This window comes from Dunckerocampus dactyliophorus, chromosome 16 (assembly GCF_027744805.1).
Source record: "Dunckerocampus dactyliophorus isolate RoL2022-P2 chromosome 16, RoL_Ddac_1.1, whole genome shotgun sequence".
Classification (NCBI taxonomy): Eukaryota; Metazoa; Chordata; class Actinopteri; order Syngnathiformes; family Syngnathidae; genus Dunckerocampus; species Dunckerocampus dactyliophorus.
Genome location: NC_072834.1, coordinates 13,876,842 through 13,898,289, shown reverse-complemented (window position 1 = coordinate 13,898,289; position 21,448 = coordinate 13,876,842). Strand labels below are relative to the sequence as shown.

General features: G+C 44.6%; 1 protein-coding gene across 1 annotated transcript; it reads left to right on the top strand.

Moving 5' to 3' along the window:
• Nucleotides 1-7,987: 7,987 nt before the first annotated feature.
• LOC129169381 (fibroin heavy chain-like) lies at nt 7,988-21,445 on the top strand. Its single transcript, XM_054755756.1, has 48 exons — nt 7,988-8,077; nt 10,119-10,328; nt 10,418-10,513; nt 10,613-10,633; nt 10,742-10,912; nt 11,001-11,027; nt 11,184-11,285; nt 11,375-11,458; nt 11,545-11,919; nt 12,024-12,071; nt 12,162-12,224; nt 12,318-12,362; nt 12,449-12,511; nt 12,574-12,618; nt 12,692-13,042; nt 13,150-13,185; nt 13,272-13,517; nt 13,620-13,652; nt 13,746-14,522; nt 14,612-14,641; nt 14,720-14,929; nt 15,043-15,075; nt 15,184-15,363; nt 15,448-15,480; nt 15,576-15,623; nt 15,770-15,814; nt 16,073-16,108; nt 16,199-16,321; nt 16,413-16,454; nt 16,536-16,583; nt 16,792-16,845; nt 17,071-17,166; nt 17,249-17,272; nt 17,362-17,382; nt 17,475-17,501; nt 17,632-17,676; nt 17,793-18,032; nt 18,109-18,468; nt 18,558-18,596; nt 18,669-18,722; nt 18,797-19,090; nt 19,180-19,212; nt 19,283-19,546; nt 19,626-20,342; nt 20,587-20,847; nt 21,051-21,110; nt 21,219-21,269; nt 21,435-21,445. The coding sequence occupies exons 1-48, from the start codon at nt 8,002-8,004 to the stop codon at nt 21,443-21,445; spliced, it is 6,348 nt and encodes a 2,115-aa protein (XP_054611731.1). The 5' UTR covers nt 7,988-8,001.
• The last annotated feature ends 3 nt before the right edge of the window (nt 21,446-21,448 follow it).

The following is a 21,448-nucleotide window of genomic DNA, read 5'->3' as shown; positions in this document are numbered from 1 at the left end:
GGTGACTGGGTAACACTTTACAATAAGGTACACAAAATTACAGTAGTTAATGAGGAACGAACCTACCTAACCCCAACCCGAAGCACTACTCGTTAGTTACCTATTAGTTCTTCATTAGTTCCTCAGTAACTACCCTACATTTATGTGCCTTAGTTCCTCAGTAACTACTGTACTCATTAGTTCCTGATTAGTTGTTCATTAGTTCCTCCATAACTAGTCTAAATTTATGTGCCTTAGTCATTAGTTCCTCATTAGTTCTTCATTTGTTCCTCAGAAACTACTGTATTTTTGTGTACCTTATTGTAAAGTGTGACCGGTGACGAAAAGTTTACTGAAAGGCGACTTTAAGTTTTTTTCTATTTCGTTTCAATATGGGAGCACTGATATGCAGATATGTGAACTGGGGTGAATGGGCTTTTTATGTTAAGGTGGGCTACGTTTTGCTTTAAATTTACAACTCAAAAAGGCCCATATGGTTTAGTGTGTAAATTATTTCAAAGTATAGGCTTACACATGCACTCTGCACTTCTGGAAGTTGCATTTTTGTTGTTGGAACAGGTAAAATTTGAAAAAGATTAAAAACTTTTCTAAGTTTATAAGATGTGTCATGTTTTGCGGCTCCGGCCTTTTTTTCTTCACTGGAAGTGGAGGCAAAATGGCTCTTTTGATGGTAAAGGTTGCCAACCCCTGTGCGAACATGTTGCAAGCATTATATCCCGCCCTCTCCCTGCTCAGGAACAATATATGTTTATGCAAAAATTCAAAAATGATTTGAACAAAAAGTGTGTGTAAAAGTTTTCAGCACATGGGATATCTGTGGAGATGAATGACAGCAACTGGACTTGGACCTGGACGAGAGGTGAAACATCTTCTGATTCACCTCCTCAAAAAGTAAAAAAAAAAGATTTAAACATACAAATGTTGTTTTTTTTCTGATTAACTGAGCAGATAAGTTTCATAATAAGAGGAGGTCCATTTCTTCTGTAGACCACCCCTCTGCCTAGGTCAATAGATGAAACTGGGCATGAAACTTCACCTGCCAGTCTTCAATGTGGGCAGAACTTCCCCCCCCCCCACACAATGTGATCGGTGAGATGCTCGTCTCTCTGTAGTGCTCTCTCCTCCAGCAGATGTAAAGTCTATCTAGGTGTATATTGGATGGACAGCATGTTAAGTTCACACTCAATGTCCTTCTCCTCCCGCGCAACCTTGGCCAAGTTTCCCGTAAACACAGCACGCACCTCGTGGTGGCGTTGCAAGCACAATAGCACAGACGCGAGGTGCATTCACAAACATTGGGTCATTATTCAATTTTTTTGGCAAAGGCCAGTGACCCAATGAAAAGAGTTACCCACATTTGGGTTGCGACCCACCAGTTGAGAATCACTGGTCACGACAGACAGAATAACACAAAACCTGCGTAACCCGTCTGCTGAAACCCCGTCTATGTCGACCAACTCATGAAGTCCCGGTCCAACGCTTTCTTCTTTTCACTAAAAAGTCAAGCCGAAGTCGACAAGTAAATGTGCAAGCAATGGCTACTTCCGGTTTCGGTTATGTTGACAACCGCTTATGTAGATGTTGAGCCAGACAGCCCGAGGGGCGTCGACTTAAATGGCTTCCACCGTATGTGATGAAGCCGCCCTGTGTGCTGACGGATGTCAGACTACAGCCTGGGAAACATAGACGTGCGCTGCCTTTGTGTGCCAAACAATTACACAGCACAGCAAATTGACCCCTAAAACACAAAAACCTGGCATGCAAACAATCCAGTGAATTTTCTTTACGGCTTCATTTTTATTCCTGGAACTCCCCATCCTGTTATGATGCTGCTACGAAGCTTTCATAGAAAACTTGGCCTCGACTTATCAGCCAGTGGATGCCTGGAATTTATTGCAAATTGTGAAGATTATTGCAGGGGGATGCTGGCCGTTACTAGCAGCCCCTTCCCATGACTCATAGGGACCCTCAGACCCCACTCCCTCCCCCCAGAACGCTGAAACAACAGCCAGTCTAGAACAGAGCCTTACACAAACACAGCGTGACTGTAACATGTGAGAGAACATCCATCAACATGTGACAAGATACGGACAAAAGTATTGGGCCACCCTAATAAATCAATCAATCAAAAGTGTGACATGATGGCGTGGCCCCAAGGAGTGTAGCGGTACGCCATAATCACGATTCGGTACGTAATTCAGTTGGAAGGACATGATTCACTTACCTTTTGTGTGAACAGATTTTTAAAATAAAACAAAAAAAAGTACACACTGCGAGCAGGTAATTCTCCAACTAATAAAATCTGAAATTACAAATTCTCATAATAACACAATCTTGTACAACTGCAGTAAAATTCTTCTGTTACAACTTTTTTCTTGCAAAATTGCAACATTTCTCACGTAAAACTATTACTTTTTCCTCACAACATGACGACTTTACACTTGTAAAACTGCTGCGTTTTCTCATAAAAATGATTACTTTTTCTCATCGAACTTTTTCCATCCACCCATTTTCTATGCCGCTAATCCTCATCAGGGTTGCGGGGGTATGCTGGAGCCTATCCCAGCTGACTTCGGGCGACAGGCGGGGTACACCCTGGACTGGTCGCCAGCCAATCGCAGGGCACATATAGACAAACAACCATTCACACTCACATTCATACCTATGGACAATTTAGAGTCGCCAATTAACCTAACATGCATGTTTTTGGAATGTGGGAGGAAACCGGACTACCCGGAGAAAACCCACGCACCCAGTGGCTGAGTGGTTAGCATGTTGGCCACACAGTCAGAAGATCGTGAAGATGTGCGTTTGAATCTCCGCTTGGGCATCTCTGTGTGGAGTTTGCATGTTCTTCAGGTACTGTGGTTTCCTTCCACGTTCCAAAAACATGCATGTTAGGTCATAGAACTTTTTTCTTGTGAAATTGCAGCTCATCTTCTAAAATTGCAACAAATTCTTTGTAAAAACACATTATTTTGTTCTTGTGAATGTTTCACTTTTTTTTCATATTTGTACTTGTTTTTGTAACACTGCAACATTTTCTCCGAAAATTACATTTTCATGTCATTTTTGTAAAATGACAATTTTTCCCATAATAGTCCAACTTTAATCTTGTAAAATTCTCAAGTCAAAAAAAAAATAACTATGAAATAATATATAATAATTGACGAGAATTCTTTTGATGTAAATGCGACGATGCAGACAATTTCGTATTTCGCCGGGAAGGCTAAGTATTCCCAAACAGCAGACTTTAACGACGGGTCTTCAAGCTCAGGCTGCTCCTTGGCACTATCGCCAGCCATGATTCCTGCTAGCCAAAGGCTGGGCTGCACTGTATTTGTTTACGGAGTATACTCGTGACGCGAGGCACACTTCCTGTTCTTCACTTCATGCGTGTCGTGTGGGAAATTGATACCCCACTGTACCGTACCGAATGTTCCGTACAAAAAAATCTGACCACTAATACATTTACCAATACACCCCTAGTGGCCACCCAGTGTAAGACACTAACAAAAAAACAACAATGAATATCTGACCATTCTCTGTCCATCAATGAACACACTGCACGTTGTCTAGACCCGCCCCTTTAGGTACCCCACCACTATTGGTACCCCTATGGTGGATCACTTACTTTGATCCCCTATTGAACTGTACTGTACTCCTGGATGTAAACAGGATTTTAATGACACCGATGAAGATAGAAAACAAATAGGTAGACGAGGCCATGCGACACTAGTGTGACAAATACGGTGGACGTTGACGAACAACACAATCAACACTCTTGTTCAAATGTTGTGTGTTTTCTCCATGTTTGCAGACGGTGACAAACATGGAGCAGGGTGGAAAGAGAAGAAGTGGAAGCAAGTCACTTCCTCCATCACAGCCAATGTTTGTTATTCCCACTTTATTTTGCTCCTTAAACTGCTTTTATGAGACAATGTTTCACTTCAACAAGATGAATGAGTCTCTGTTGTGTCCGCACACGACTGCGCCCACGGCATTTTGGAATCAGTGCGGGCATCCCAGGGTGGCCGGGGCACCGAGACAGTCGCTGTGTGGCAATCAGCGGGACGTGAAAACGCATGCTGGGACGACGCGCACGAGGCCGACATGTTTGTCAGTGTTGACTGTTGCAGGTGTGAGTGCCATGATGTCACAGTGAAGGATATGAGCATAGTGGAAAGCTGCGCTCACACTCAGTCAACACACACACAAACACACACACACACACAATGTAAGTCTGCAACACATTGCTGCATGTGAATGGCCTCACTGTTTCTATTCTTTTAACTTTTAACTAAGGAGGAAAGTTGTGAAAGTAATAATAAGTGTTACCATGACATGCGTCTATATTATGTAAATGTCATGTAAAAGACAAGGCTATGGCTGTGTCTTAATTACTGCGCTTCCATACATGCACCTAGTCTTTTGGGTGCATAAGCGCATTCATACTGACAACTACGGCAAAATGCAGTGCACTGCCAGTACCCAGATGTTGCACTCAAAACTAGGACGGTCAAATGATTACACATTTGTATTAAATTCATCAGTTTTCAAATTAATGAATCATGATTAATCACCATTTGCATTATGTGTGAAATATGGCACTTTTTACTGTATTTTATGAACGGAAAGATAAACGACAGGACACAATTGTATATGTTTGTATGTATTAACAGCTCCAAAATTAACAGAAAATTTCAATCAATCCAAAAGATAGCACACTTGTCTGAAAATCATATTTAAATGCAGAAAATTGTACTTTCTGCAGTAGGAGTTACTTTAGTGAGTGATTTTTGTCTTTCTGTGACCACACATACACGCATAATAAAGACCTTGTTGTGATGTTCACTCAATGCACCTTGCGTGTGTCTTGTGAGGAAGTGAAAATGGAAGAGGAAGTGTCATTCCGAGGAGGACTAGAAACGTGTTTGTGCGTTGGAGATACATATGTGGTGTTGGAATTGCACTTCTGTCGATGTGTTTGGGTTAGAATAAAGTTATAAAAGAGCGTCAGACTCTGTGTGACTCTGTGGGGACGCTATTGTGCCTCCGTCTAACGTCATGACAGAGGCGTGGCTTGAAATGATGCACATATGTTAATTATGCTCATTTTTTTTAAACATAATTAATTAATTAAATTTGTTAAATTAGCAACGCGCTATTTTGGACAGCCCTACTCAAAACGGCCAAAACGGTCAGCACGCAGTGATACTTACCACTTTCAATAGTCGCCATCTTGGCTACGTAACTGTTGGGGCTGTGTTTCAAATAGAGTACTTCCTTCAGTACACTACTGTGTACTTAGTTCCCGAGTGCGCAAATTTTGACAGCGTAGTTGTGCTGCCAAATCCATTACTGTCGTTGCACTATTACCAGAAATGACAATCATTATATTTACCCACTTCTTCAATCTTCTGCTGACTACTTCTCACCAATACGGATTGCTCCAGCTATTATTTCAAGTTATTACCTCCCCAAGATGGCGAATATTGAGGGTGATAAGTGTCCAGCACTGCACACTCAGCATTTTTTATTAATTTGAGTGCAACATCCAGGTGCACTGCATTATGTCGTACAGTAAAACCTCTGTTTTCGTACGCCCCCAAGATTTGTTTTTCATCAAACATTTTTGCCTCTGTTTAACCTCTGTTTTCGTACACTGTCTCCGTTTTTGCCAGGATGTACGGGAAGTCTGCATCAACAATAAAGTTTCATCCATTTGTCATTCATAAATCCCGCTACAAAAGTACACTTCACTCAGTAAGTGAACACAAAAGGTCAGTTAGGATAATCCACAATGCCAGTTATAGAGAACACACAAACACAATCTTTCTGCCAACTATTAACTTTTTCATCAATTATTATTTTAATATATTTATTATGAATGTCATCTAAATTATGTATATTGAATAGAAAGCACTCCTATTGTAATACATTGTCATACTGCCTTATCATTTTCTAACCTATTTCAGAATTAATAAAGGCTACATGTTGAATACAGGAAGTGAACAAATGTTGATGTGAAACGGAGAGGGGGTAGGATTAAATAAGCTTTGACTCTTCCTACTCCTTTTTGGACAAGTGGAATTGTGAATTGTCATATGTGATGTATTCCACTGTAACATGAATGCATGTTCAAAATAAATTAAACCATTACCATGACCATAATTATTTTGCATTATTTTCTGCACGTAAAACTATAATTATTCTCTCAAAAATGTATTTTTTGTTCATATTTTAGGTGATTTGGGGTGTTTTCGTATACATGTCAGAATTGTCGAGGTGTACTTCTCAGAGTGAATGCGCTTATGCACTCAAAAGATTAAGTGTAAATGTGCAAGTGCACTCATTGAAACACAGCCAGGCACGGTCAAATCTTTCCGAACTAAAGGCAAAAATGCATTTTTAATTATTGCACGAGAAATGGGGAAAAAAAAGCTGCCAGATATTTTAAGGGGCGATCCAAATGTGGGCAATTATGCTCTGTTGAGTGGTTGCAATTCACCATTATAAAGGAGAGAAGAAGAAGAAGAAACCCGGCAAATATTGATTTCCGGTAAGTGCACAACAACAGTAATGGATTTGGGACAGCACTACACTGTCAGTATTTGCACACTCAGGAACTAAGTACACAGTGTACACAGTATACTTATTGAGACAAAGCATGTGTATATTAGCATAATATCTGCAGATATTCATTTATTCAGCATTCACAAACTACCTCTAAAGGCATTTTATCTGAGAATGAAGCGCTTGTGCTGTGACAGAGCAGCATCATGTGTGAGCTTCACACGTGTATTGTAATGAACACAAGACTAAAACATGCATATAGCTCCAAGCATATACTTTTTTTCTCCTTTGTTCTTCCGTCTTCTCAGCACATAACTATGCAGTGATATCACCACTCAAAACAAAGTATATCCGCAAACTACCTTCACACTAGATAGAGCAGCTCAGGTAGCGAAATACATCTCCCAGTGTCGCGAGCGCACACGTACGCAGACACACACACACCTTTGACCTTCAGTGGTTCGCAAAGTCATGTTAATGATGCTGAGACATCAGTGCACTGTGCAGACTCTCAAATGGAATACTTCCATCAGTACACTTCAATAAGTATACTGTGTACAATGTGTACTTCGTCGACAATGTACTGCTGTCCCAAATCCATTACTGTCGTTGTGCACTTACCGGAAACTTACAGGATGATTGCAATATTTACCTACTGTTTCTTCTTCTGTTCACTGCTTTCCACTGCTAAGGGTTGCTCCTCAGCCGCCAATAATTTCAATTTAGTCCCTCCCCTTCTGCAACAAAGCCAAGATGGCGACTATTGGGGGTGGTGTTTTGAGTGCAAGTGCTGAGAGTGCACTGCATTTTGCCATATTTCTCACTCAAAATACTAGACTAAGTGTCAGTATGGAAGTGCACCAACCGAGACACAGCTTTAGTTCACCAGAATAATTAGCTTCAATTAGGCTGGATAGCGTCAGTTTGAACCTGGAGGCAGATGAACCGAGGCCTCACGCAGAGGATGCTGTGACCTGCTTATTTCAAGGTCAAAGAGGCCAACCATCCATCATTAGACATAGAGACATGAAACTCTGGACTCAAACAAGTGTTGGCTGCGGTCCATTTATCTTTGCCAAGAGAACTATCAAAGCCAGGACCCCCAATTTGACTCTCTCGCTCCATTAGACCCCCACCTGCCTGAAAATGTCCTCTTTTTTGGCAAGAATGAAGCAAATAAATGTAGCCAGTGAGGGCCGGGGTGGAGGGGGGTTGTTTTAATGAGGTGATCCAATGTGTTTTCTCTGCCTGTCTATCTTGGTCTGAGCATCTCTCAGCCAATTAAAGCGTCCCGTCTAGCACCCGCTCGCTGGTTCCGCTGGTTCCCCCCCTCGACCCTCCCTCTAAAGGCCTGGCGGAGCCCTGGGAGGCTTGCTGGGAATAAAACGTGCAGCTGCAGAGAGGCCAGGGACATTTGGGAGCACGATGGCCAGAGGGACGGTGTGCACGTACCTCCGGGGGGTCGTCCTCCTCACCTTGTGGAGGCCGGCGCTGCAAGGAGGTGGGTCAACTTTGCTCGGATAAGCTCTCTCACTCACTGCGAGCAGCACAGACGCAACACCACTTAGTCTAATGTTTTATGCTCACCATTTGACAGATGGATATGATGCAGTCATTCAGCAAACATCTGCCAAATAGTGATCATGTCCGCGTGACTTTGCTTTGAGGAAGATGTTATTTAAAAATTGCGCTTTATGGAGAGCATAAGAACTGTCTGTGTTTTTAGGTGACTTCATGAGGTCCAGGTGTAGTTTGTGTCTGGGCTATTGCTCTGCACATGGGGTTTTTTCCAGCTGCTGCAGCTCATTAAAAACTTCATAAATAGCATGTATTGCATCCTGCATCCTATTACAACTTTTGTCTTGTCTGTTTGATCCCTGATACACCTCGTCTTCATCATCAGAGGACAGTAAAGTCATTGTTTCAGGGAAGTTGATGAGATTGTTCTCGATTGATGCTAACAGCTTCAAATCCAACCCTTTTGGTCGTGAATGTGGAGATGAACTGTTGCTTCTGCACTAAAATTCAAAATCCTGAAAAATGCTGACCAATTAGTACAAAAACTGAGGTGTAGTTTTTTTAAATATACTGCTCAGTATCGCTTGAAAAGCTTGGATTTTTTAAAATCAGGTTGAATAAAAATAAAAACATTCGTACGCAGGCACCACACTAAAAACATTTAGCATGTGGAGCAACAATATGGAACAGATTGAGTAAAGAAGTCAAACAATGTACTAACATGAGCCACTAGAGGAAACATATATACAAACATATGGCATTTACAAGGTATAAGGAAGAAGAAAAATGCTCATTAATCTTGATTTCTTCATTTATTATTTAACAAGGTATTATCTATCTGTTCATGTTTCAATGTTTCTGTAAGTAATACCTATAATATCTATTCATTACACAATGCTTGTCAGTTTTACTCCTGTGCTTATTCTTTTTCTTGTTTAATTAAGGTATTGTTTAGCAAATATACTGCACTTGTTTATTACTGCACAACATTTATGTCAGTTTTTGGTGCATGTTAAATAGAAGACACGAACAAACTAACAGTAAGTGTTAAGACATGGAGAACAGTGTAGGATTAAATAGGCTCTGCTTCTTCCTATTGCTTTTTGGACATGTTGAATTGCGCAAGTGTAAACACGTGCTGTACTTCAATGTCATTTTGTTAAGCGTATTCTAAATTGACCAAGCCATTATCATGACCAAGGGTGATGAATACCAAAGCAGCCCCCACGTGCGAACATTGTTATGTACTGTATGTGGCCCTCTGCGTAAAACGTTTGGATACCCCTGGGTTATAGTTATGATGAAGTGGCCATTGAGTGGCTATACACAAACCTTCTTGCATAACCTCATTAAAATGCATTGTTGGATTTAAATAATTCACATTCTTTAGGAATCCCTACAGACCTCATTGTTTTATATTGAAGCATTTCCTTTTATAGTCCTTCGTTGTGCAGGTTTCTATTTCTGGACTTTGTGTTTCATCCAAAACTGTATAGGTGCAGACAACTCTTATTACAACCAACCAGAGCATGTGTTCTGGATGAGAGACTGAAGACTGATAGTCATTTAACACACACACACACACACACACACACACACACACACACACATTCCTGCTTGTGTAACATCTGATGTTTATTTAAATTCTTGGTATTTTGACAAATTAAATCCCTCCAATTAAGTGCCAAGAAAGCCATTAATGAGTGATGACTCATACGTTCCAAAAATTCAAATTCAGAGTGAACAAATAACTTCCACCATTGCACTGATATTATTTTCTTTTCTTTGGGAAACTTAAAAAATACTCGTAGGAAGAAACGACCACGTGCGCATCTGAACAGAAACAACAATTAATGAAGTAATACACTCACGCCTGAAGAGAATGTTGGTTTTTGTTCTGTTTGCGTTCAATTTTTGAAGTACTAAACTTGGTCAAGTCCTCCTAACCTGATCCATTGCTGAAGTGAATGGATGCTTCAACTTTGAACTTGTCTAACTATCCACCAAACGGATTCCATGTGAAGGTGTGTTCATACCTGCGGGTGGTGCTGGAGGAGCAGCTGGAACAGGCTTTGGTGCTGGAACTGGATTCGGTCCAGGTGGAGCAGGAACTGGATTTGGACCAGGTGGAGCTGGTACAGGATTTGGACCAGGTGGAGCTGGTACAGGATTTGCTCCCGGAGCAGGAGGGGCTGGTGCTGGACCAGGAGGCTTTGGACAAGGAGCTGCAGGAGGTCGGTGTTGTTGGGCTCTAGGACAACAAAAATGACTTTGCTGTTTGCAGTATTAACATCCACTCTGTCTCTAAAACTGGACCCCTCAGGTGGCTTTGGTGGTCAGGGACCAGGAGGGTTCAGGCCCGGCACCTATGGTCCAGGCAGTGGTGGAGTCGGGGGTGTACCAGGAGGTTTTGGGGCTGGTATGACAAACTGGACTTAAATGATAATTCTTCCTTCATACAGAATAATTTTCTATATTAATCCTTTGCATTATGGCTTAATTGTTCTTCTTTCTGCAGGTGTCAAGCCTCCTAAAACAGGTAAGACTTTCTGGCCCAACTTGTTTTTCATAATAAAATATTATACCGCATATTTGATCGATGCAAGTATCACCTTGATCATCATGTTAATTTCCAACATGGTTGAAGGTGGTGCCTACGGTGGTCAAGAAGGAGTGAGTGGAGGGTTCGGAGCAAGACAGGGAACTGTAGGTGGAGGACTGGGTCCAGGTGGAGCTGTGTCAGGTGGTCTTGGCGGCTATGGAACTGGGCCTGGGGGAGCTACTGCTTCTGGTTTTGGTCCGGGAGGTCAAGGCACAGGCATGTTAATACTAATGGAGGAATATTGAACCATGTCATACTTACATTTTTCAAACTAATGAGATGATGATGTGTTGTTCTTGTACAGGTGCTGGTGCCATACCTGGGAAGTCAGGTAAGAAGTCGCATTAGATGAAGCCCCCTGGTCAGCACACTTAGATCAATGCGTCACCCTAAAACAGAAATAATTGGCATAAATCTACAGTACATCAGTGTTAAGAACTCTTGTTTAGCTACTCTGACAAAAAAAAACATGTTCTTTACTCATCAGGGTACGGAGGCCTTGGGGCAGGGGGTGTGGCTGGAGCAACTGGATCACAAGGAATAGGGGCCGGCAGAGGTCAAGGTGCTGGAATAGGTATCGTACCCGGAGGTCAGTGGTGCATTCAGCCACATCTCTTTTTTAAACATAATCCAATGGAAGGACATATGTAGAGTTAATAAAGTCTACTTCTGATTTAGGTGGCTTTGGAGGGGGTTATAGTCCAGCCGGTGGCAGTCAGTTCCCAGGAAGTGGTGGAACAGCACCCAAACCGCCAAAAACAGGTATTGGATAATCAGTAATGTTATGTAAAAAAAAAAAGAATCAGACTCTGAATTTGGTATTTCTGATTTTGCGGGACCTGGGTCAGGTTACAGCCAGGGGGCAGGAGGATTTGGACCTGGTGGTGCAGCAGCTGGGCCTGGTGCAACAGGATTCGGACCTGGTGGCGCAGGATTTGGGCCTGGGGGTGCAGGAGTAGGGCCTGGGGGCGCAGGAATTGGACCAGGTGTAACAAGGTTTGGACCTGGTGGTGCAGCTACTGGTCCTGGTGCAACAGGATTTGGACCTGGCGCTGCAGGAGTGGGGCCCGGGGCCACAGGGTTTGGGCCTGGAGGTGCAGGAGTTGGGCCAGGTGGCGCAGGAGTTGGTCCTGGTGGTGTAACTACATTTCTGCCACAAGGTGGGGCTGCAGGGGTGGGACCAGGTGGGAAGAGCAGTGGCAAAACTTCAAAACAACTTCCAGGTAAAGTCCATTAGAAGACTCATTTGGGTTTTTTTTTTAAACATAACCAGTTTTCATATGACCTTGGTTCCATGACTTAAACTCTCTCTCATGCGGTCATAAAGGTGTCGGGGTGCCTGGACTGTATCAAGGTGGATTTGCACCAAGTCAAGGTAAGCCATTGGGAAACGTATAAAAAACATATGTTGTAAATCGAATCAGAAACACGCAAAAATACTTTTTCTAAAATTGGCCCTGGATAGATTTTGGAGGACGTGGTGTTCTACCTGGAGTACCAACTGGATCTGGACTTGGCCTTCAGGCAGGTTGGTATTGGGACTTGAAATTAGATATGTCTTCATGGACATATATTTAAAAATTAAATTGCTGAAATTAAATTGCTGTCTTATTACTTGCAGGTGCCGGAGTACTCGGCCAGGGTGGTGCTGGTCAAGGAATCAACAGTAAGTGTGATGATGGTGTCATCCACGTATGGGGGCTATCCTAAGTATGACTTTCAGTATGTCGAGAATGGATTTGTCTCTTTAAGATGTTCGAGGACAGCAGCTACCAGGGGTTTTTCGTGGGTACCCTCTCATATCACCAAAGTCAGGTAAATCATGGCTGGAAAAGAGGTATTTAATTAAAGAGACTTAACATGTTTATTTTTAATAGGAGCAGGGAAATCGAAGAGCCCAGCCAAAGCTGCAGCTAAATATGGTAAAGGCATTTTAATATGGTTTTGTGGCATGTTTCACAGTAGTGTCCATGAAATGCCAATGTTGTCCACTAGGTGGAGCTGGAGGCGGTGCACTTGGCCAAGGCGGCACTTTAGGAGTTGGCGCCAGTGGACTGCCTGGAGGAGGGGTGGGTCTCCCAGGCTTTGGAGGGGGAGCTGGAACAGCAGGTGGACCTGGAGCTGTTTCTGGATTTGGAGGCGGAGCTGGAACAGCAGGTGGACCTGGAGCTGTTCCTGGATTTGGAGGCGGAGTTGGAACAGCTGGTGGACCCGGAGCTATCCCTGGATTTGGAGGCGGTGCTGGAACAGCAGGTGGACCTGGAGCTGTTCCTGGATTTGGAGGCGGAGTTGGAACAGCTGGTGGACCCGGGGCTGTTCCTGGATATGGAGGTGGAGCTGGAACAGGTACTGAGCTTTGAGCAGGCGTAATTGTACCTGGAGTAAAATGTGTTATTAAAGCAAAGCATCCTGGGAAGCGAGGTCCCTTAATCAGTCAATGTTTTGTGCCCTAGGTTTTGGTCCTGGATCAGCCAAAGCACGCAAATATGGTGAAGACAGTCACAATTTTATATCACACAATTAAACAACCCATCATTAGTCACTGAAGACAGGTTTGAATTCAATTTATGTCCAGGTCAGCCTGGTGGTGCTGGAACTGGTGCGACTGGAGGCCTTGGAGGACTGGGAGGAAGTGCCGGTGCTGGCACAGGAGTTCCTGGATATGGTCAAGGTGGCGCTGTGACTGGTCCAGGTGGTGCTGGATATGGTCCAGGTGGTGCCGGCAGTGGTCCTGTCGGAGGTGGTTATGGACCTGGTAGCACTGGATTCAGACCAGGTGGAGCTGGAATAGGATTAGGAGGAACGGGAATAGGATCTGGAGGTAATTATGACGCTTTGAATTTGGAATGAATAGACCAAGATGCACTCAAATTAGAAAATTTGAAAGGACTTAATAAAGATTAATTCCTTATCCATATTTCAGGGTATGATGCCAATGCCAAAGCTCGTAAATACGGTAAGAAAAGAACTGAATTGTAAATCAAAACATGTGGACAGTTGCACTGTGTTTCACTGTATTTACCAAAAAGAGCAAAACTTATCCTTCCAGGCATGCTCAGTGGAGCACTGGGAAGTCAAGGAATAAGTACTGGAGGACTTGGACCTGGTGGTGCTGGCACAGGGTTTAGACCAGGAGGTGGAGTTGGACCCGGTGGTGTTGGCACAGGTTATGGACCAGGAGGAGTCAGGCCTGGTGGTGTCAGAACAGGATTTGGACAAGGAGTTGGACAGGGTGGTGCAGGTAAAAGCTACGGACCAGGCGGAGTTGGAACTGGTGGTGTTGGTACAGGCTTTGGACAAGGAGGAGTTGGGCCTGGTGGTGCTGCTGCAGGGTTTGGACCAGGAGGAGTCAGACCTGGTGGTGCTGGCACACCTTATGTACCAGGAGGAGCAGTTGGACCTGGTGGTGCTGGCACAAGTTATGGACCAGGAGGAGCAGTTGGACCTGGTGGTGCTGGTGCAAGTTATGGACCAGGGGGAGTTAGGCCTGGTGGTGTTGGTACAGGGTTTGGACCAGGAGTCGGTCCTGGTGGTGCAGGCAAAAGTTATGGACCAGGAGCAGCAGTTGGACCTGGTGGTGGTGCTGCTGCAGGTTTTGGACCCGGTAGAGGATTTGTGCCAGGCAGTGCAGGTACTGGCTACGGGCCAGGAGGTGGAGTTGTGCCTGGAGGTGCTGGCACTGGATTTGGACCAGGAGGAGGAATAGGGCCTGGAGGTGCTGGCACTGGATTTGGACCAGGAGGAGGAATAGGACCTGGAGGTGCTGGCACTGGATTTGGACCAGGAGCAGGAGGTGGGCCTGGAGGTACTGGATATGGAACTGGAGGTAAGCCAAAATATTAACATATAAGACATGGATACAAGGTACAATGGCTAAATGTGTAACTCTGTTTTTGTTATGTCTCAATTTTACAGGCTATGCTGGTGCCAAGGCTCGCAAATATGGTGAAAAGAAACTACTTTGTAATACCTGATGCCCCTGTAAGCCTAGAAGCCCCACAGTACCTCTGTTCTCTCTCTTAGGTCTTCCTGGGGGAGCCATGGGTGCAGGAGGGGTTGGTGTTGGAACTGGACCAAGTTCTGGCATTGGACTGGGAGGAGGGTTCCAAGGACAAGGTCCCGGACAAACAGCTGGAGGAGGAGCCAGTGCAGGACTCGGGGCAGGTGGACTGCCTGGTTCCGGTGTTGGAACTGGAGGAGGAACTGGTGGCTTTGGACAAGGCAGCACAGGCGGTATGAGAAGTAGAAAGTCATCTTCAAGCATTTGTCCTGCTGCCTTTGTCCAATGCTGGCAATTGTGGTCATTATTTAAATTATTGCTAATATCATGAATCTTCACTGCACAGGTTCTACTGGTGGGGCAAAGTCTCTCAAATATGGTAACTTCCATCTTTTAAATAAAGCAAAACTTATTGCTATATATTAAATGATTTCTATATAAAGGTTATATTTCAATTGACACTAATTGCGTGTGTTCCTGACCACAGGGCTTCCTGGTGGCAGTGGAGCTCCTGGGTCGGGTCAAGACGGAAGATTAGGTGGCCCAGCAGGAACTGGAGGAGTACTAGGGACTGGTGGAACCGGTTATGGACCTGGGGTTGCGCCTGGAGCAGGTTTTGGACCAGGGGGAGGCTACAGTGCAGGGGCAGGGACTGGATATGGACCAGGTTTTTATGGAGATATAATTTACAGTGCTCCAACACATACAGTAATTGTAAATATAACTTAACCAAACAATTTGTCATTCACAGGTTATGGAGCTGGGTCAAAGGCTGCCAAATATGGTATCAATACGTTCCTTGGTGAACATTTACATTTGATCAATTGTCATATACAGTAGCTCCGCTCTTCCTAAATGTTCTGTTTGATCCCTTTACAGGTCAAGGTGGAGCTGGTGGTGGGGCACTTGGAGGTGGAGCAGCACAAGGTGGTGGATCTCTTTTGTTTAAAGCATTTGAAGTAAAATACTGAATATGGAACGATGAGAACACATACTATCATTTCAGAGATAATTACTTATTTTAGTCTGAGTCCTAATTTAGTTTTTTAATTAACTTTTTAACTATTTAATAGGTGGCTATGGAACTGGAGGATTTGGAACTGACACAGCAGGTGACGGTTAGTAACGATGAATAGAACAAACAATATTCCATTATTGACCTCTAGTGGCAATAGCAAGAATGGCTGCCACACAGACCTTGCACCTGCCAGACATGGCCACAGGGAAGCAGCTTGAATATGTTGCAAAAATGTGCTTGAACTGTAACAATACAGCAGGGCGACTATAAATGACTTAGGCCCATGACCTTAATTTGCTTTTATCAGTGTTGTATCCATCACGAGCATAATTATATAATTAAAGTATCCTGTGTTCAGGTTATGGTGCAGCTGGATCCAAGGCTGACAAATATGGTAAGTAATTGTGTAGATGACAATCAATCCAAGTAAAAACAGCCCGTTTGTATTAACAGTGTACATCTATTTTACATGTACATCGTGTAGGTCTATTTGGTGGAGTGTCACCTGGAACAGGAACTGGTACCAGTGGTCCAATAAACGGCACCTACGTTTTGATGAACGGAACTAGCACCGGTGGGGGTGCTCGCACAACAACTAGACCTGGTGGTAAGATTCTGTCTGGGTGAAAGCTGAGCAGAAACATTTGAAAGTCATATAAGGAGGTTGCAGTCAGTAATCCAAATTTCTGCTGGGCCAGGACGTGATGCTACACGAGGCACACTAGCTCCGCTACCAGAAGGTATCTATATGGGCCACACAACACAACAGCTTCTTTGTACGGAACTTTGCAAAAATATGCCTGACGTGTTATTTCATCCAGGTGGACGTGGTGCTGAAGTTGGAAAGGATGGAAAAGACATTGATGGAGGTGTGTTTCCAAGAATGAGGACCGAAAAGGAGAAAAAAAGCTGTCCAAATAAGAAATGTTAAATTATATTCAACAAACTTAACTTCAAGATTTATCAGATTTAGAGACATTTCTATGTGTTCTGACAGTTATTTTAGCAGCCAATCATCATCAAATTGCTATTTTGACAAACAATGTCAATTTTAACAGTTTGTCCTATTCCATCCAGGTGAGGGTGGTCCCGGCAGTGTGATAGAGGGGTCTGGCATTGCTGCAGGAGAAGGTGTGTTTAAATGGACTAACTTATTCTTCAGAACCTCTTTTTGTATTGAAACAACCTTCTAATGTAAGGTCGGAAGATCCACAGCCTTTATGGCAAACACCAATGAAGAGGGATACAAATCACGTTTAAATCTGGACCAGATTTATAAATAAAGTTGTTCTACATGTATAACAGTATTCACTGTTGGATGAAAGTGTGCACATGAATTCACCACTATTGCGACAGGAGTCACCGGGGGGGTTGGTGGACGACCATTTGGTGCAGGAGCTGATGGAGATGGTCTGAGGGGAACAGGAATTCCCATCCTTGGAGCAAAACCAGGTGCTTTGTCACAGATTTGAAATGTGTTGTCATTCTTATGTTGTCCTAATTGTTATGTTGTTCCTCATGTTTTCTTACGCAGGTCTCAGTGGGACTCCACTTCCAGGTCAGTGTTTATTGTGTAGACTGGGACTATGGATGTGTCTTTGTCTTAGTGGTCTTTACATGTGGCTGTGCTGTTGTTGTAACCTACAGGTTCCACAGGAGCTGCACCTGGTAAGTTGGCATCTAAACTTTAAACGTATCACACTGGTAAAATACCATGTCTGCAAGCTTCATTGGATGATCTCTATCTTCTATCACTGCAGTTGGCAGAGGAGGTGTCCAACCCACTGGTATGTAAACCCACCATTTCTGGTTGATTTCTTAATTGTAAGACAATTAGTGGCATTCGAATTTCGAGATCCCACTGTACTTATAATTAGAAATCACAAACAGCAGAATTTCATAATCTTGTGCTTACAGGTGCAAGTGGGGTACTACCCGGTGCCAAACCTCTCAGACCACCAGGTGAACCAAATACAAGTCTCCACTCAATTCTCACTACCATGTGACAGTTCTTGTAGGTTTTATTTCAAACCTAAGCTGTAATATAGGTCTGATGTTTTACTGTGCTCTACCTTAAGGAGTCCCGAGAGGTGACACACCTGGTGAAGGAGAGGGAGAAGGAGGTCCTGTTGGAGACAGATTTGACACAGGAGGAAGACTGACAGGGGTACAAGGTACTCCTTCGAGTGCAGGAGTAGCAGGAGGAGTTTCTGGTGGCGTAAGAGGAACTGGAAGAGGAGGTGGTCCTGCAACTGGAACTGGAGTTGGACCAGGAGGAACAGCTGCAGCAGTAGGAACAACACCAAAACCCTCTAAAGGTGCCTCTTTTGCCTTTCAAATCTTTACTTCCTCACGAAACACTGGAAATTGATCTAAGTCCTTTTCTGAATGCAGCATACAAACCTGATGGGACCAAAGTTGGAGCTTTACCTGGTGGAGTAGGGGGTGGCACTGGGATATTTGGAGGAGGTCCAGGGGGAGTTGGGACAGGACCTGGTGGAGGAGGTCCAGGAGGAGTTGGGTTCGGCCCTGGTGCAGCTGGAGGAGGTCCTGGAGGAGTTGGAACCGGACCTGGTGCAGTTGGAGGAGGCCCAGGAGGAGTAGGGTTCACTCCTGGTGCAGTTGGAGGAGGAAGAACGGGACCTGGCACAGTTGGAGCAGGTCCAGGAGGTTCAGGAGGAGTCGGGGTCGGGCCTGGTAGTATGGTGCCTGGCGGTGTAGGAGCAGGACCCGGACCCATAAAACCTGGAAAAAGTGAGCTGCTTAAGAACTTATTGTACACAATGAAGCTAATATTGTGAAAATCTGTTTTATTTATCTGTTTTGCACATTATCTTTGGCAGGTTATGGTGCTGGTGGAGCTGGAGCATTACCAGGTGGAGGTATGCTAATGACATTTTGCTTAACTTAAGTGACTGACCTAAAAGGTTCTGAAACTCTTTCCTCCCGCTCAGGTCTACGCTTTCCAACTGGAGCTGGAGTAGGACAAGGAGGAAAACCAGGCAAAAGTACTTTCAGTAAGGATTGACTTGCTTAAATGTAAAAGAATTTGATTATTTTAATATGTTTGTCTCTTTATTAGCATATGGGACTTTTGGAGCAGGAAGCCAAGGTGGGGTTGGGCCTGGTGGCTATGGTGGTCCTGGAGGTGTTGGTGCTGGCACTGGAGGCTTTGGCACAGGGCTAGGGGGTTATGGACCCGGACCAGGAGGTTATAATACTGGACCTGGAAGCTATGGGGCCAAAACAGGAAGCAAGGGCGTTGGTGGTGGTCCAAGTGGAGCTGGGACCCTTGGTGTTGGAACTGCTGGAGTTGGTACTGGAGGATTAGGAGGAGGACCAAGTTATGATGCTGGTGGACTGGGGGGATATGGCGGTAGGATGATATTTAGGATGACAAGGTGCTGTGTCCTTAAAAACATTCAATATTAATTCCATGGACGTTGTGTGTGTTCTCTCAATCAGGTTCAAGATATGGTGCTGGAAAACCATCAAAAAGTATGCCGAGACTTAAACATATCCAGGTCTTCTCGAAGACAACATAAACAGAACCATTGTTTATTTGTAGGTTATGGACAAGGAGCTGGTGGTAACGGAATTAGGCCAGGTGGCTATGGAACTGGACTAGGTGGAACTGGTTCCAGTCCAGGAGGTTTTGGAGCAGGTGGCACTGGACCTGGCAGTTTTGGACCTGGCACTGCAGGAGCAGGACAAGGTCGTGTTGGAACTGGAACAGGTGGTTATGGACTAGGTGGTGTTGCCACAAGACCTGGCCTTTATGGGAATGGTGGAGCAGGTCAAGGAATGGGCATAAGGAAGCCACTCAAATCTGGTAAGATAAGAAATTTCACATCTCTGACATTTAAAAATGTATAGTGAAGACATATTAATACTTTTTTCTCTCTCCTCAGGCTATGGCTCATCCTCACTGGGTGGACCTGGCTATGGCAATGGTGGATTTGGCCAAGGAACTGGTGGCTTTGGACCAGGTACAGCTGGTACAGGAACTAATGGCTTTGGACCAGGCGGTGCTGGCACAGGAACAGGTGGATTTGGACCACGTGGTGCTGGCACAGGAACAGGTGGATTTGGACCAGGTGGTGCTGGTTTTGCACCGAGTGGTTCTGCCAAGGGAACGGGAAGCTTTGTACCTGGTAGTGCCGGTATAGGACCTGGTGGCTATGGACCTGGTGGTGTTGGTACAGGAACCGGTGGCCTTGCACCTGGTGGTTTCAGACCAGGTGGTGCCAGTACAGGCGGGTTCATACCAGGTAGTACTGGCACAGGAACAGCTGGATTCATGCCAGGTGGTGCTACCAAAGGAACGGGAGGCTTCATGCCAGGCGCTACTGGCATGGCAAATGGTGGATTTGGACCAGGAGGTGCTGGAACAGGTGCCTTCGGACCAGGTGGTGCCCCCACAGCAACAGCTGGTTTCAGACCAGGTGGCTTTGGTCCAGGTGGTGCCGGCACAGGACCCGGTGGCTTTGGTCCAGGTGGTGCCAGTACAGGACCAGGTGGCTTTGGTCCAGGTGGTGCCCGCACAGGAACAGGTGGCTTTGGACCAGGTGGTGCCGGCATAGGACCAGGTGGCCAACAATTTGGAAAAAGAAAACCACTTTCACCTGGTAAGCTATTATCATTTAATTGAAGCATAAAATGAAAGAAATCAGAACTGAGGATGGAACAGGTGAGGTTAATAGGTTTACTGAAAGACACTTTGTCCCATTTATCCTCACAATTAAACCCCAACCAATGCTCCACGTTTTGCCAACTGACCATTAAAGTAAATTCAAAGATCAAGCGTTCATTTCCTATCCTTGCGTTTTTTGTTTTTTTTTAGAAACTGAAAGTCTGCATGTTTTCCAACAGGAGGTGCTGGTGCTGGTTCTGCTGGTGTTGGACTTGGTGGCTACGGCCAAGGGGGATATGGCCCATCAGGAACTGGGACAGGCTCTTTTGGTTATGGGCCTGGGGGTGCCGGACCTGGAGGCTTTGGCCCAGGAGCGGCTGGAACTGGACCAGCGGTGGGCGGGGCCACTGGATATGGACCCGGTGGACAAGCATTTGGAACAGGGAAACCTGCTAAATCAGGTTACGGCTCGTTGCTAGGAGGAGCAGGATATGGACCAGGTGAAAAAGTGACACTTGCAAAACTGAACTTTGAATTTCAAACAATTTTACAGCTGTATGAATTCCTTATGCTGGATCTTGTAAATGTGCTGCCTTGTCCTCGATCATAACTGGACTGTAATCTATGGCATTTAGTACTGCTGGTATTAACGTCCATGTGAGCATCAAATGCAATACAACTAAAATTTACCTGTGTTTGCCAGGCGGTGCTGTAGGGGGTCTTCCAGGTGCAGGAACTGGAGGACTGCAAGGAGGGGGCCAAGGTGAGTTAGATTGTTCAAAAGACAAAAGTTGAAGTAGATACAAACATGCAATATGAGATGAGACCAATAATTTACCCTAAAAAGTCAAATGTGTGTCTGTGGCTCCAGCAGGGGGGGCTCTCAATGGCTTTGTTGGAGGAGCTGCTGGAGGCTATCCAGGTAAACACAAGTGTCATGTGCTTAGTCTTGTTTCACAACCATTCTCTTCCATCGGTAAAAAAGTAATACAAGAGATTGCTATAGTGGCACACCCTGTAATAAGCAGTAAGAAGCAGTCAATGCTGTTCCACAGTATCATCAACTGAATCTTTTCAAATGTGGCAGATTTTCATTGACGA

Bases quoted from the DNA above. Each gene is read 5' to 3' on its own strand.
- LOC129169381 (XM_054755756.1), top strand. From the start codon at position 8,002: ATGGCCAGAGGGACGGTGTGCACGTACCTCCGGGGGGTCGTCCTCCTC. The intron at 10,329-10,417 runs GTCGGTGTTGTT...TGGACCCCTCAG, and splicing joins TGGACAAGGAGCTGCAGGAG to GTGGCTTTGGTGGTCAGGGA. The intron at 11,028-11,183 runs GTAAGAAGTCGC...TTTACTCATCAG, and splicing joins TGCCATACCTGGGAAGTCAG to GGTACGGAGGCCTTGGGGCA.